The sequence below is a fragment of the Rhinatrema bivittatum genome, chromosome 16, assembly GCF_901001135.1.
Source record: "Rhinatrema bivittatum chromosome 16, aRhiBiv1.1, whole genome shotgun sequence".
In the NCBI taxonomy this organism is placed as follows: domain Eukaryota; kingdom Metazoa; phylum Chordata; class Amphibia; order Gymnophiona; family Rhinatrematidae; genus Rhinatrema; species Rhinatrema bivittatum.
Window position 1 is genome coordinate 38,077,504 of NC_042630.1, and position 14,439 is coordinate 38,091,942.

Consider the following 14,439-nt stretch of genomic DNA (forward strand, 5'->3'; position numbering starts at 1 on the left):
CAAAATGGGCACCTGCCCAGGGTAGCAAGTCAGAGAGGGGCACTACAGGACAGAGGGAAAAGGGGTGATTCGCACACCACCCTGTCCCCTCTTCTGTATTCCCGTCAGGGGTGTTGCTAGCCATGTAGCGCACACGGGGCTAGGCCCACATCTCTTTATTTCTCTTACCCCTTCCCCTTCCTGGGGGGAAGGGAGCAGGGCAATTGTTTTCTCCTCTGCAGTGCCTGTTCCAGACACGTCCCCCCCCCCCCCCCCAGGAGGGGGAGTGGGGGGTGAGGCTGAAGCAGACACTGCAGGCAGCTTGTGTGGGGAGAAAGGAGTGTTTTTCTGTTCTGCTGTGTACTGCACTCTACTCACATCCCCTGCCACCCCCTCCCCTTGTTTCAACAGGAGGGGCTGGGCCAGACACAACCACCCCCTGCCATGCCAGGACTCCACAGAGGGCTGGGATGATGAGAAGAGGAGGCGAATGCTGGGGGGGGGGGGTTTGCGAGAGGGGGGGCCAGTAAGAGAAGGGGAGGGGAGTGCAGTATCTTCCTGAAATTAACAAGGCAGACTTGGGCTTTTTGAAGTGATGAAAGAGAATCAGGGTATATGGGGGGGGGGGGGGTGTGCATGAGAATCACGTGGGAGGGGGCGTGCAGCTGGTGAGATAAGAGCTAGAGGTGGGGATGGGGGGAGGAGGAGAGCCGGACTGAGAAGATTGTAAAACCTCTTGCTGACCGAGCCCGCTTCCTGCCGTCCCTGTCTCTAAGCTGCTACAGTGGGTAGGTGCTTCCTAAAATCTGTCCCTTCCTTTCCGAGCCACCAAAACGCTCCTGCGCTCTCTCAATCGCCTCTCACTTAGATTACTGCAATCTATTCACAATTCAGCTGCAGGACCTCTCCTCCTTCAGGGTGGCCAGGCCCTGTAAATCCCCTCGCTCTGCAGCTCCTCGCCCTTCCCCCTCTACCGCCTCATCAGGGGTGGGAGCCCCCCCCCCGGACAGGGAAGGAGCAGCGCCCCCCCCCCCCCCGTGCATCCTCCCAGCGTGGCCGGTGCCATCCCCCCTAAGGTCAGCAGGAACCGCCAGGGATCGTTCTTTTTTTTTTGTGTGGGGGGGGGGGGGGGGGGGGGGACGGACTGGAGAAGCTGGGGAGGAGAAAGAAAGAAAGGAGAGAAGAGGGTGAGAGGGAAGCAGAGGAGGAGGAGGACCCTTTTAAGCACTCGGCAATGCCTGCGATGCCCCTGGTTACACCTGAGTGTTCCCCAATGCGAGGGCAGCGCAGCCCCGACGTGGGATCCGCACAGGCAGAGAGGAGGGAAGGGCAGAGGTCTGTAAAATAATGAGCTCTGGGGAAGGCTTTCAACGGGTCCAAAGACCAGGGGACAGGCGCTCAGGTTACCGGGTGATACATTTAAAACAAACAGAAGGAAACCCATAATTAAGCTCTGGAATCCGTAGCCAGAGCCTGTGGCGAATGCTATTAATTAGTGCAGCTGCCTTTATAAAAGGTTTGGACAAGTTCCTGGGCGAAAAGTCCATAAACCATTATTAAGGTGGAGCCGCAGAAATCCCACTGCTTATTCTTGGGATAAGCAGCTTGGACTCTATCTACCCCCTTGGGATCCTGCCAGGTACTTGTGACCTGGCTTGGCCACTGGTGGAAACAGGACACTGGGCTTGAGGGATCCTCGGTCTGACCCAGCATGGTGAGTCCCTTTCTCTATGCAGGGCTGGACAAAACACGGAGGAGTAGCCTAGTGGTGAGAGCAGCTGACTATGAACCAGCCAGAGCAGGCCTGCTCCTCGTGACGGTGGGCAGGTCACTCCACCCTCCATTGCCTCTGGGGGCAGGGAAAATACCTCCAGTCCCCGAATCTAATAAATAAATAATAAATCTTATAAGGGAGGCAGCCTTTGATAGCAATCCCTGCCAGGGACTCCGTGCGTACCAGAATACAGGCCATGCCATCTCTCCCACTCTGCTTCCCCATTACCCCTCCTAGCTCCCCCCTCAGGTTTGCTGATGCTCCTCTTCCTGGATTTTCATGTGGACAATTCATTCTCAGAAAAAGCTGCTTCATACAGCAGGGAAAGTTCCTCAGGGTCACACAGAGAGAGGATTAGCTCGGGAGATTCAGGGACGCGCCCCAGGATCACAGAGCCGGGATTTAGAACAGAGGCGCAGGCATTCATTCGTGATGGGGACAAGCGGAGCTTTCAGCTTCTATGTTACCACTGCTTTAAACATGGAACAATCTTAAGATGATTGGGGGGGGGGGTATCAGATCCATCATGTTTCTGCATTTCAAAAGTGAACTGCTTTAGCTACTTCTGCTGGGAGCGAGAAGGTCACGGCAACCTGAATGCCCCCCCACCCCCGTTCAAGGCTGCAAAATTCCTCGGGCCAGTTTTTCTCTGAGATGGGCGAAGTTCCCGGCTGAATCCAGCACTGCCACGGGCTTTTGGCAGGTCTCTGTTTCCAAATCTCCCTGCCCGGCCGGCTGCAGTGAGGCTGCTCTGGAAATATTAATGAGAGTCTGGTGCGGTTTCTTAATCACTAATTGGATTCTTTCCCTCTCTCCCTCCGCGCTGATTACATCCCTAATAAAATGAAAGGGTTTGCATCCACCATCTGGCTGTTTGCCAAGCACATTCAAAAGAAAACCTTTAATAAATCCATATTTCCACTGCATAAGTTTCTCCAGGATAATGGGATTGCAGGGAGAGGTTGCAGTCGAGTGGTTAAAGCAGTGTAATATATAGGATTCGGGACCAGAGTTCAAATTCAGCCCTGCCACTCCCCACCCCCGTGTGAGACTTTGACCAAGTCCCTGCAGTTCAACTTCCTCTACTGTACAACCGTGAGAATGACAGCAGCATTCTCTATCCTTACCAGCACAGAAAACTGCGGTACACTTCTGGTACCTGGACAAAGTCATTCATATTTTGGGTGTCTCGGGACACTGTCTCCACCCCTGAGTTTTCTCATCAGCTGTCTGTGCTTTATTCATGCTTTGGGTATCTCAGGATGCTGCAGTCTCCCTCTCTTCAGCTCTCGGTGCTGTATTCGTGCTTTGGATGTCTTGGGCACTGCTGTCTCTCTTCAGCTGTTCATGCTGTTTTCATACTATGGGTGTCTTAGATGCCGCTGTCTTCAGCAGTCCATGCTGCATTCATGCTTTGTGCGCTTAACCATGGCCCTACCGTAAGCTCGTGTTGGTGATCTCCGGTTTTCTAGAACAGAGACTTTTCAAAAGTCTCCCCCCTTAGGGTTAGGCCCTAATAAAAAGTGAATTGATAATTTGGATTTAGCTAGTGACTTGCTGTGAAACAGAACACAAATACCACCCTTGTTGCAACATAATCCTTCAGAAACATATGTGCAACCACATCCGGAGTGGATACAGCGAGACCTCGGAGAAACCCCCAGAGGCACCCAAAGCAGGGATACAGCAATTCCAATCGGAGAAAGTCTCACAATCAAAACCTGCTAAGAGAACAGAAAGGGGTCCTGCAGCCAGCCGAAAAGAGCAGAAGCGCATGCCCTGCCAGAGAGGTTCTCGCACTATGCACACAGCGTTACAGAAACACAAACACCAGTGGTGTAATATTATTACCCTGAAAACAATAAAACTGTTTTCCTGAGCTGCAAAACTGCTGCTCCTACTTCTTACCGGACCCCACCGAAGAGCGGCTCAGCCAGCAATAGCTCTCAGACAGGGCTTGATGCAGGTACATGGAGACTCAGCCCTCCTACTAAGCCCCCCCATCACAGGACCACTCAGGCCTTCGACAAAGTCCCCGCCGTTTTGCGGGGGGCGGACACATTATAGGGTTGCTCGGCCCTTCCACCGCATCCCTGCGGTTTCACAAGGCGTCTGTTGCGGGAACGCTCGGTCCTTCTGCCGAGCCGCCCTGCTGCACTTCGCCCGGCGTAAACGGAGCCCTGCCGGGGGGTGGGGTCCAGCCTGCCCGGCGGGCACAACACGGGCACATCCGGAATAGGAAGCAGATGCCGCCCGCGCGGGGGGGCTGACATCGCTACACGGGACGAGAGGCCAGTGGAAGGGTCCCACGAGCCCCTGCTCACCTTCTGCAGCTGCACAAATATCAGCGTAAGGACTGCGTACTTGTCTGGGGAGTGCATCAGTCTGCCTAGTGCTGTGCAAGATACAAGCAGATGGCTGCATATGCCGCATCCCAAAGAGCCCGCTACAAGCTGCTCCAGAAGGGGCAGAAGCTGGGGGAGGGGAGGGGGGGGGGTGTGTGTGTGCGTAGGGCCCCTCTTGGGTGGAGGGCAGGGGAGAACTGGGTGCATCTTGAGAGGAGGCTGGCGGCAGAGCACGCACAGCCACGCACTTCCCCACGGACCCCGGCTGGCACCTCCCGAAGTCGAGAGGAAGGTGGGGGCTCACCCATCCCCACCCCATAGTCGGCAGCCCTAGAAGGTATAAATAAACGCACAGGAGCAAACATTTCTCAGTGGAATAGGAAGCTCTAGATGTGAAGGAGAGGGTGAAGAGATGAAGCTCCAATGGGTTAGATGCATCAGAAATGCCACCCTGGGTCAGACAGAGGATCCATTAATCCCAGTGTCCTGTTTCCAACAGTGGCCAATCCAGGTCACAAGTACCTGGCAGGATCCTAAAGAACGGATTCAATAACACAACAAAAGAATGTTTCTTTAAACTACAAACCTTAAAGAAACTAAAACCACTCCTTCTATACAGAGACTTCCGCATGGTGCTACAAGCCATCATACTCCCAAAACTGGACTACTGTAACTCTCTCCTTCTAGGCCTACCAGCATGCACCACAAAACCACTTCAGATGGTCCTGAACGCCTCGGCAAGAATTCTCTCAAATGCCAAAAAAAAGAGACCATATCACCCCAATCCATCATCTCCACTGGCTTCCGATTAAATACAGGATCCAATTCAAGTCCTTAATGATGATACATAAGGCCTTATATAACATCGCTCCGCTCAATTTAACGTTTCAAATTCAGCTACACACATCCGTGAAACTGACTAGAAGCGCATATCAGAACAGACTAATCACCCAACCGGCGAAATCCTCTGAGGAAACGCGCTCTATCCACAGCAGGCCCTTCACTCTGGAACTCGCTTCCTCCAGACCTTCGCCTTGAAACATGCCACGCTACATTTAAAAAGAAACTTAAGACTTGGTTGTTCAAACAAGCATTCCCTTAGAGCTAAGAGCAGGAAGAAAGGCATTTTCATATTATCCGTTTTTCCCCCAGCATATATCTTCCTGAAGAGATTTATTTATTTATTTATTTAACATTTTTCTATACCGACCTTCATGGTTAAATACCATATCAGGACGGTTTACATCGAACAGGGGTAAAATAACTAGATAAAGGAAGAAAAAACAAAGTTACATTACAACGAGGACTGTGAACTTGGAAGCTTAGGAAGCTAGAAGAGAAATATAAAGTTAAGTTAAAGGGAGAGAAACAAATTCCGGACTAGAGGTAGTCCAGACTAGAGATAGTCCACATGTTAGAGTCGGTATCCATGCTGTCAAGGTATTCAGAGGAGGGGAGGATCAATACTGAACTGTACTTAAACATATAATTATGTTGACAAACATATAACCATGTTATTTACTTATTAACTCGCATGTTATTTATTAACTGTTTAGCAATATTATTCTGTTACTTGGATTAATTATGTTCAATGTAAACCGCTAAATGAAGCGATAGTTACTGTTCCTTGTAAACCGGGGTGATATGTATATTATACAGGAACTTCCGGTATATAAATCCTTCAAATAAAATAAATAAATAAATGCTTCTTGCTCATAACCAGGGTTAAGTGGTGGCTTTCCAAGTTTACATGGCTAATAGTGGTTTATGGACCTTTCCATCAGGAACTTGTCTAAATCCTTTTTAAACCCAGCTATGCTTAACTGCTTTCAACACATCCTCTGGCAATAAACTCCACAGTTTAGTTGTGTGTGGAGTGAGAAAATACTTTCTCTGATTTGTTTGAAATGTGCTATCTGTCAGCTTTATGAAGCATCCCCTACTCCTAGTAATATTTGAAAGGCTAAACCACCATTCCCTGTTTGCCGGTTCCACCTCACTCCTGATTTCATAAAACCTCTCAGCCGTCTCTTCTCCAAGCCAATGAGCCCTAACCTGTTTAGCCTTTTCCTCTTAGGGGCGCCATTCCATTCCCCTTTCTCGTTTTAGTCATCCTTCTCTGGAGTAACAGTGGGAAATATTTCCCAGTGAACAGAGCAGTGGGTGCACGGAGCAAGGCCTCCCAGGGGAGGTCATGGGGGGAAAACTGTTAACAGAATTTAGGAAAAGGCTTGGGAGCGAAGGGAAAGCCCGAGCAACCAGCAAATTTCCTACCCAGTGGGATGTGCAGGGAAGGGGAGGCCAGGGTTAGAAATCCTGGCCAGGAGCAAGGCTGCAGGGCTTTCTGCTCAGCAGATAGGAGACTGGCAGGAGGTCATGGGATGAGTCACTCCTATCTACACCCCGGCCAGCCGGTTATTTTTTTTTTTTGGTGTTGACCCTTGAACCCCAGAACACAGCCTCTCAGCCAGTTAACCCTCGAAGAGACCGAGCAGCAGCAAACGCCCAAAGGGCTCTGCAGAGAGCTAACAAGAAAGCCGGGGCTGGTGCCAAACACGATCTGAAATGCACAGCCTGCGGCACACGGATCCTGGCCTCTGTTTTGGCCACGGCCCTTACCATTCAGTCCGGAAGCAGCAGGCCCCCCCCCTCTCATTGTACGGCTTTTCAGCCGTCAGACAAAATGCCAAAGTCCCCAGCTCCTGGCTCACCCACTGAGCTTGGATCCTCGCCAAAAGGCTGAGCGCCGGATTGCCCTGGGCGACGCCGCACCTGTCAAAAGTCACCGCGCTTTGGCTGCGGTGCTGCTTTTACAAATCAAAATGCCTGCGCTCGGTGCCAGTTTTATGGTCTTGAACGGAAAAAGCCACTGAGGAGAGCGCAGCAGCCACGTCCCCCGTCCCGTCCCCCCCCGAGCCACGGAGAGAGAGCAGGTGCCCTAGGAGTCTGGTGCACCCTGGGGTGTCATCGACCCGAGCAGCCTGAAGGAAGCGGGAGAGCAGCGACTGCTTGCACCGACAGCGGAGGAGACGGGAACTCAATGCATTCCGGACGCCCCCTGTGGGGACTGTGAACTTCACGCTCTACAGCTTTCTCTCTTTTTGAATTTAGAAACCACCCTTTGGGCTGCTATTTTCTCCCTCCCCCATATCAAGGGGCTATGTCTTTACTAAAATCTCATTTCCTTGTTAGAAATCACTTTAAGGTGCACGGGAAGCGATCAGACCATGCCGCCCCCCTCAAACCGAGCGGTAAGGGATCTGTTTTCAAGATTTCCTGTAATCCCCGCCCGGAGGCCCATTCTTTGGTGAGAGGCAGGATACGTGAAAGGGCTCCCAGACGTCTGCAGTACCTGACAGGCAGCGAGGGTTGCGTGTGCACGAGCGGCGGAATCAGGAAGCCCGGGAGCCACGCATTCCACTTCGCCTTTTGCACGGGATCCCGGCCGGCAGACTCGAGTCGGCCCCATCCGGACGGGCTGGGACGGAGACACCGTCCCGTCCCACCTCCTATGCTGAAATAAAAAAAACACCCGAGAACTTGTAAAGCTGACCCCCCCCCCCCCCCCCAAAGAGAACTCGCTCCTCAGCCTGCATCGGGCAATCGCTCCGGCTGTTCATTTATTTATTTAAAAACTTCTTAGATACCGTTACAGCAAATAAAATTTGATCAAAACGGTTTACAAATATTTATAATCTAACAACATAAAATTTCACCTCGGCCCACTCCACTTTTCAGGGTCAGAGTTAACCCGCGTGAGGTCTGCGCCAGCAAAGATCCCACGTCTTTCCCATAAACTCAGGGCCCTGTTCTGCCTCCCTGAAAATGCACTTAGCGAAGCCAACTCTCCCGTCCGATCACGGGGATTTCCCGCATTTTATAGTCCGTCCTTGCCCCGGTGGTCTTCGGTCAAAAAGGGAGTGCACCAGGCCTCCTGAAACTCTGCAGTGGCGGGGTCCTAAATGTAGCGCCGGGTATTGCTCAATCACTAGGACTACCCTTCTGGCCTCCACCCCAGGGGCTGTGAATGCCTGCAGCCACCTCGGAGAGCAGAAGCCGCCAGCTGAGAGCGGAAGCCACTGTTCCCTCCGCCCCCGCCCGACTTTTCTCGGACCCGCCCTGGTGGATCGGGGGCGGAAAAGCCGAGTTCCAATCCTGCCCCAGGACGCTTCTGCCCCGGGCTGGAAAGAGGAGGGGGGGGGGGGGGTTAGATAGGGAATCAGAACCATCGCTCTAGGGTGAGACCTAGAGACCGGGCGCAGGGTCCATGCTTAGCTGACTTTTAGAGAACCGTGGTTTGAATTTCGAATTTATAAAAATCTGTAATTCCCATTTTCCACAGAAGGCAGCGTCAAGGCGGATTCCATAAAAACCCAGATAAAAATGACTTCTAAAAGTGCAACATAAAATTTGACAAATAGCAACATACACTCTCCTGTGCGCGCGATACCGTATCTTAATGTATTTAAATTAGGCCCGGCGGTAAAAAGAGGCGCTAGGGACACTAGCGCGTCCCTAGCGCCTCTTTTTTGAAGGAAGCGGCGGCTGTCAGCGGGTTTGACAGCCGACGCTCAATTTTGCCGGCGTCGGTTCTCGAGCCAGCTGACAGCCTCGGGCTCGGAAACCGGATGCCAGCAAAATTGAACGTCCGGTTTTCGACCCGAGAGCCGCGGGGCCCATTTTAATTTTTTTTTTTAATTTTTTACTTTTTTAAACTTTCCAGACCTCCGACTTAATATCGCCATGATATTAAGTCGGAGGGTGCACAGAAAAGCAGTTTTTACTGCTTTTCTGTGCACTTTCCAGGTGCCCGGAGAAATTAGCGCCTACCTTTAGGTAGGCGCTAATTTCTGAAAGTAAAATGTGCGGCTTGGCTGCACATTTTGCTTTCTGAATCGCACAGGAATACCTAATAGGGCCATCAACATGTATTTGCATGTTGCGGGCGCTATTAGGTTGGGGGGGGGGTGGACCTGCGTTTTGGATGCGCTATTACCCCTTACTGAATAAGGAGTAAAGCTAGCGCGTTCAAATGCCGGCTAACAATGCGCTCCGCCGGAGTGCACTGTACTGTATCGGCCCGATAAGGATTAGATCACACATTAGAGCTGCTGGAACCAAAGAATTTAACAAAACACATGATTGCAAAGACATGAATCCAAAGGCCTGGCAGGTCGAGCATTAGGTTCAGTGTTATAAACCTGCCTATACACAGGTGTGTTCAGGGCCGCCTCAGATCCCTGCTGAGATCCAGCCGTGCGAGGTGTCCTGCCGGAATCTCGGCCAGGCTTGTATATTCTCCGCAGGGGGTTCATAGGGCGCCCAACTTTTCCCCAGCCCTGAACTGGACACGTGAGGGCTGGGGGAAGGGGTCAGACTGTGCTCCTCCCCTTCCTCTTATTTGCATATATATATGTGCTCCCACTGCCCCTGAACCATATTGAGGGGGGCCTTCTAGTTCCTGTCTATGCCTTCTCCCCCATAAATATCCAGGTTCTTTTTCTCTCTCCTGCTCATTCACACCCATGTTTCTCATACGCCCTCTCTCACACACGCACACTCTCACCCTCTCTCACACACACATAGTTCTCTCTCTTCCACTTCTCACAAACACACACACACCACCCGCCGCATTTCTTTCCTGACTGGGGCACTGCCCGTGTCCCAACAAACAGAAGTGGGGAGATAGGAACAGGGGAAAGTGAAGAACAGAGAAGCAGGGTAACTTTATCCGGAGGGCGGCTGGAGCTGGACTCCGGCGCCCAGCTCGAGTGCAGCGAGGCAAGGCAGCGTGCGCAGCTAGCAGGCAATAGCGCGGGCAGCCATGGCGCCAGCACCCCCAGCACGGTCCTGGCCCAGCTGCGCGCCCCAGTCGGGCATGGAAATGAGGCAAGCAGGTGGGCCCTGGCTGGGCTTTGCAGTCCAGTTGCCGGCCTTTCTGGAGCCATCACAGTAAAGCCCAGGCAAGCCACCAAGCCAGGGAGGAGGCGGCGGCAGGCCGGCAGCGGGAGGTCGAGTTAGGAGAAGAGGAAAAGATGGAAAATGCACCGGCACCAGCGCCACAAGGCAAACAGAAGGCAGCTGATTCGTGCCAGGCTAGTAAGGCTGCCTGCTTCCACTGCCGATTGGCCCCCGGGCTGGCTCGGTACAGGCCAGGCCTTGCTGACCAGGTTTTACAAGCTGTAAAACTGGGCTGGCCAGTTCCAAGCCGGTCAGTTGGTCATCCTAGGTGTTCACCCCTCAGTTGCTATCTTCAAAAACTAAACCCGGTGGGATTACATTTGCTATTTCAAATCGAAGCCGCCACTTAAAACAGGTAACCGCTGCAATTTAGCCAAAAGCGGTGGGGAGATCTGCTCGCACAATAAGACGTCTTGGTTAAAATACCCGCAGCAGCAGCATTTGGTACTTACTTAGCTGTAAAGGATGAAGCCTATTCGGTGAGAGTCCACGATAAAAGCGAATTACCATCATCTAAAGGCACTGAGTACCAAAGATTGAAGGACAGTGAGGAAGTCATTGAAATCTAGAAGTGGACGGAGTCTCCTGATCATGTGTAATTTAAAAAACAAATGAAGATTTAACGACGGCCTTAATATGGGCAGACACAGATAAACTGGAGCCGAGAGTAATTCCCCCAGTTCCGGACATCTGAGCTTCTCTTCCTAAGCTCAGATGCCTAAGCACTTTTTCTTCCGCTGCCTAAGCTATTTAATATATGTATATTAGTTTCATTAAATCTATGGTAACCCTCCGCTACCCTCCCCCCCCCCCCCCCCCACCTTCCAACCCCTCATTCCTACCCCCTCCCTCGGAATACCTTGTTACCCCAAAAAGCCAACTCTTATCAGTTCTTACCAGTTTTGACACGTTACTCCCCATGCTTAAGCTGTATCCAAGTTTTTCTCTCCCCTGTTCTATGTAAGACAACTTTGTCACTGTTTTTATGGTTGCAATGTAAACCGGAGTGATAATTAACTCTGTTATTTGAACTTCGATATAGAAAAGTTATTCATAAATAAATAAATAAATGGAGGCCGGCTGGAATGCCGAGGTCGTCACTCCAGGGGAAACTTTACTAAGCAATCTTCAATTTGTTATGAGACAGCCAGCGGATGAGCCCATGTAAGGCAAAGAGATATCGATTTCCAGTTTCGGACCCACGAGGACGAATTTTTGGACAAAGAAAACCCTGAAACGTCCTCGGCTTCAGGCTGAGGACGGTCACCTCAGTGGGGGGGAGGGGGGGATTGCGAACGGAGGCCGGTTCGGATAGAGCCGGAAGCCCAGGGGAGCGGGAGTTCAATGCTGGCCCAAAATAAACCCCCAGTGAACCCTTTCCAAGAAAGTCTGGGGTACTGATAGGCAGAGATAAGGGGGGGAAAAAAAGCACAAGCCAAGCCCATAAGCAAAGCACATCAAGCAGCGCTGTCTGAATTTTCAAGAAGGCTCCTCACCCAGTAAAAATGTTGCCAGCAGTAATTTTTTTATGAGTTGTCATAAAGCTTGAGATAACTGCACGGAGCAGCAGTTGCAACCTAGGGAAAGCTTGCTGGGCAGATTGGATGGACCATTTGGTCTTATTATAAGTACGAAAGGAAAATGGATCCCCCGATATCCATCAACCACGGGGGGGGGGGGCCTAAAAAGAGGGTCAGGTCCCAATTTCAGATCTCAAGACCCTCCACCCAAATCTGCTTTTCAGGACAAGCAAGATGTGCAAACTTGGGTCTCCACTATGAGAAAAGAAAGCCGGGAGGGTCACAGTTCATTTGCATGTTTTGGCCCGGCAGTAGGTGCCACCCTTGGGGGGATCAGAGGGGACCTCTGTCCTAGTGCCAGGCTTCCCAATTCCAGTGCAGAATCCTGCTCTGTTTGTCAGAATATTTAGGAGGGGGCCACGACAAATTCTCTCAGGAGCCAGGGCTTAAGAGCTCGCTCACCCTCACCCCCCACAGTGAAACTGCAACACCGGGCTTGTTCTCTCTCTCTCAAACCCCCACCCCCGTCCATTCCCTGTCTCTCTCACACGCACTCCATCTCACTGACTGTGCCCCTCCTTTTAGGCCTGTGGCAAGGGTTAGCTCACCGCTGCCCCCCCCCCCCCCCCCCCCGCGATGTCTGTAATGCCCTTCCTGGCCCCTTCGGCAGCCGCCACCACTACCTGATCCTGCTTGCCCGCCATCGTTGGCCATGGCTCCGTCTCTGTTAATCCCTTACGTGTGACACGTATTTGCACTTTAGGCAGGGCAAGGTACGGTCTGACAACGGAATTCATCTGCATGTTTTGGTTCCCCCCTCCCTCCCCCCCCCCAAATTGCCTAAACTTGGATGGCTCGGATCTGGATTCAGGGCCCAGTGCGACAGCGTAAAAGCAGAGGCAAAGGGAGCGCGCGGGAACTGTAGGGTTTCCATCTGGCTCTGTGTCGTATGGAACCAGTCCTGATCCGGTCCTGCCTTCCACCACAACACATGCATGGCCATGGAGTTCCAAGTTCTTAAAAAATATATATATTTTGCCCTTTAGTTTTGCTCAGATATAAATTACCCAGACGGACTTATTTTCATAGTCAAAGACTTTTTTTGGTTGCCTCATTTGCCGGATGCAGAATCTATCTCATGCACATTCACGGTGGATATCCTGAAACTCCGACTGGCTGCAGAGGAGGCCAGAGCCATGGTTTAACAGTGCAAGAATTATAAACCAGATTCCATTAATTAAAGTAGAGCTGAATCAGCAAGGGAAAATGAAATTAATCAATGCATTCTATCGACTTTTTTTTTTTTAATCTATGGTGCATGTCAGCCCATCTCATTTTTGTTAGAGCTACCCAGGAAAGAGTAATCACAAGCAGCACTTAGGAGCATACAGCATTGATGAGCTCCATCCTATCCACAATAATCCCTCCTCTCACATTATACAGCAGTGCTGAGCAACACACAGCACTGATGATCCCCCATCCTTTCCACAATCTCTCATATACTGCAGCACTGAGCAACTCTCAGCATCGATGATCCCCATCCTTTCCACAATCTCAGATCTCTCACATTATACAGCTGTGCTGAAGTGCACACAGCATCAATGATCCCCACCCTTGCCACAATAATCTCCCCTCCTCTGGCATTATACAGCAGTGCTGAGCAACACACAGCATTAATGATCCCCCATCCTTTCCACAATCTCTCATATACTGCAGCACTGAGCAACACTCAGCATCAATGATCCCCATCCTTTCCACAATAATCTCTCCTTCTCTGCTCACAGTATACAGCAGTGCTAAGTACACAGCATTGATGATCTTCATCCTTTCCACAATAATCTCTCCTTCTCTGCTAGCGTTGAACACACTGCATCGATGATACCCATCCTTCCCACAATGATAACTTCCCTCTTGTTTTTTCGGAAACGTTTGACAACGTGCATCGCGCTGGGTTTCAAATGCAGGACCCATCTGTAGGCTCAGTAGCCATGGGAGCTAACTGCTCAAAGGGACTGGTGGGGGTGGTACTCTCAACTTAAACGCCCCCTCCCCTGGACACAGTGAAAGGGGTTTTCTCAAGTACCCACTGCACTCACAGAGTTGGCACTTAGCATTGCTGGCGGGTACATCCCGTGCAGAAGGTAAATAAACCGAACCAGGCAGTGCAGAGGAGAACATTTCCGATTCCCTGGACCCCTTTTTTTAAAAATATAGAGAGTATCTCAATGTACCAGTACCAGCCCTGCTAAACCCAAGCAAACGTTCAAAATCCAGGGCCAATAGGTCCCTGCTCCCAAGAGCTGTCGATCAAGGTCTGTCCCGTCCCCCCCCCCGGTTTATTTAAAGGGCTGCTTGGTGGAAGTCTGGCTAGTCTTCCCCGGCGGCTGCTGTCACTTTGATCGGCAGCCCCTGGGCTCCTGACAACAGGGAAGGGAACAAGAGAGACAGAAAACAAACGGCTGAGCCACATTTCCAGTCCAGGCAAGGGAGGAGGGCCGGGTGTTACCGGAGCACGACTCGCCCCCACCACCAGAGCCAGCCGGAAAATACCAACCCAAAAGGGACAAGGTGGGGGGGGGGGGGGAGCGCAGCAACGCGCATCTCGGCCCTCTGCCGATCCCTCCTCCAAGCCCCATCACCCGGCGCAGCCCTGCCCCAAACCTAGCGGGAAAGGGTCCCGCCTGCCCTCCTCCAGATGCAAGGCCTCCCCGCCGCCGCCTACCTGAATCCGAGGCACCGGGGCTCCGCTCCCGCTCCGGCTGCCATCCGTCCCAGAGCAACATGGCATCGGCATCGTCCGCCCGGCAGCTGGGCCGTGACGTCGCGGGGGAGGAAGGGGGGGCGGGGGCAGCGGCTCAGA

General features: G+C 51.9%; 1 protein-coding gene across 5 annotated transcripts in view; it reads right to left on the reverse strand.

The window, feature by feature from the left end:
- The window catches only part of B4GALT3 (beta-1,4-galactosyltransferase 3), a 63,458-nt gene extending 49,056 nt beyond the window's left edge, over positions 1 to 14,402 (reverse strand). For 2 of the 5 annotated variants that reach the window (XM_029580708.1, XM_029580711.1), the window contains exon 1: positions 14,302 to 14,402. In XM_029580708.1, coding sequence (XP_029436568.1) covers positions 14,302 to 14,362 — 61 coding nt within the window. In that variant the 5' untranslated portion in view covers positions 14,363 to 14,402. The remainder of the gene's footprint in view (positions 1 to 14,301) is intronic. The other 3 variants (XM_029580714.1, XM_029580712.1, XM_029580713.1) reach the window with 2 other exon arrangements.
- Between the last annotated feature and the right edge of the window lie 37 nt (positions 14,403 to 14,439).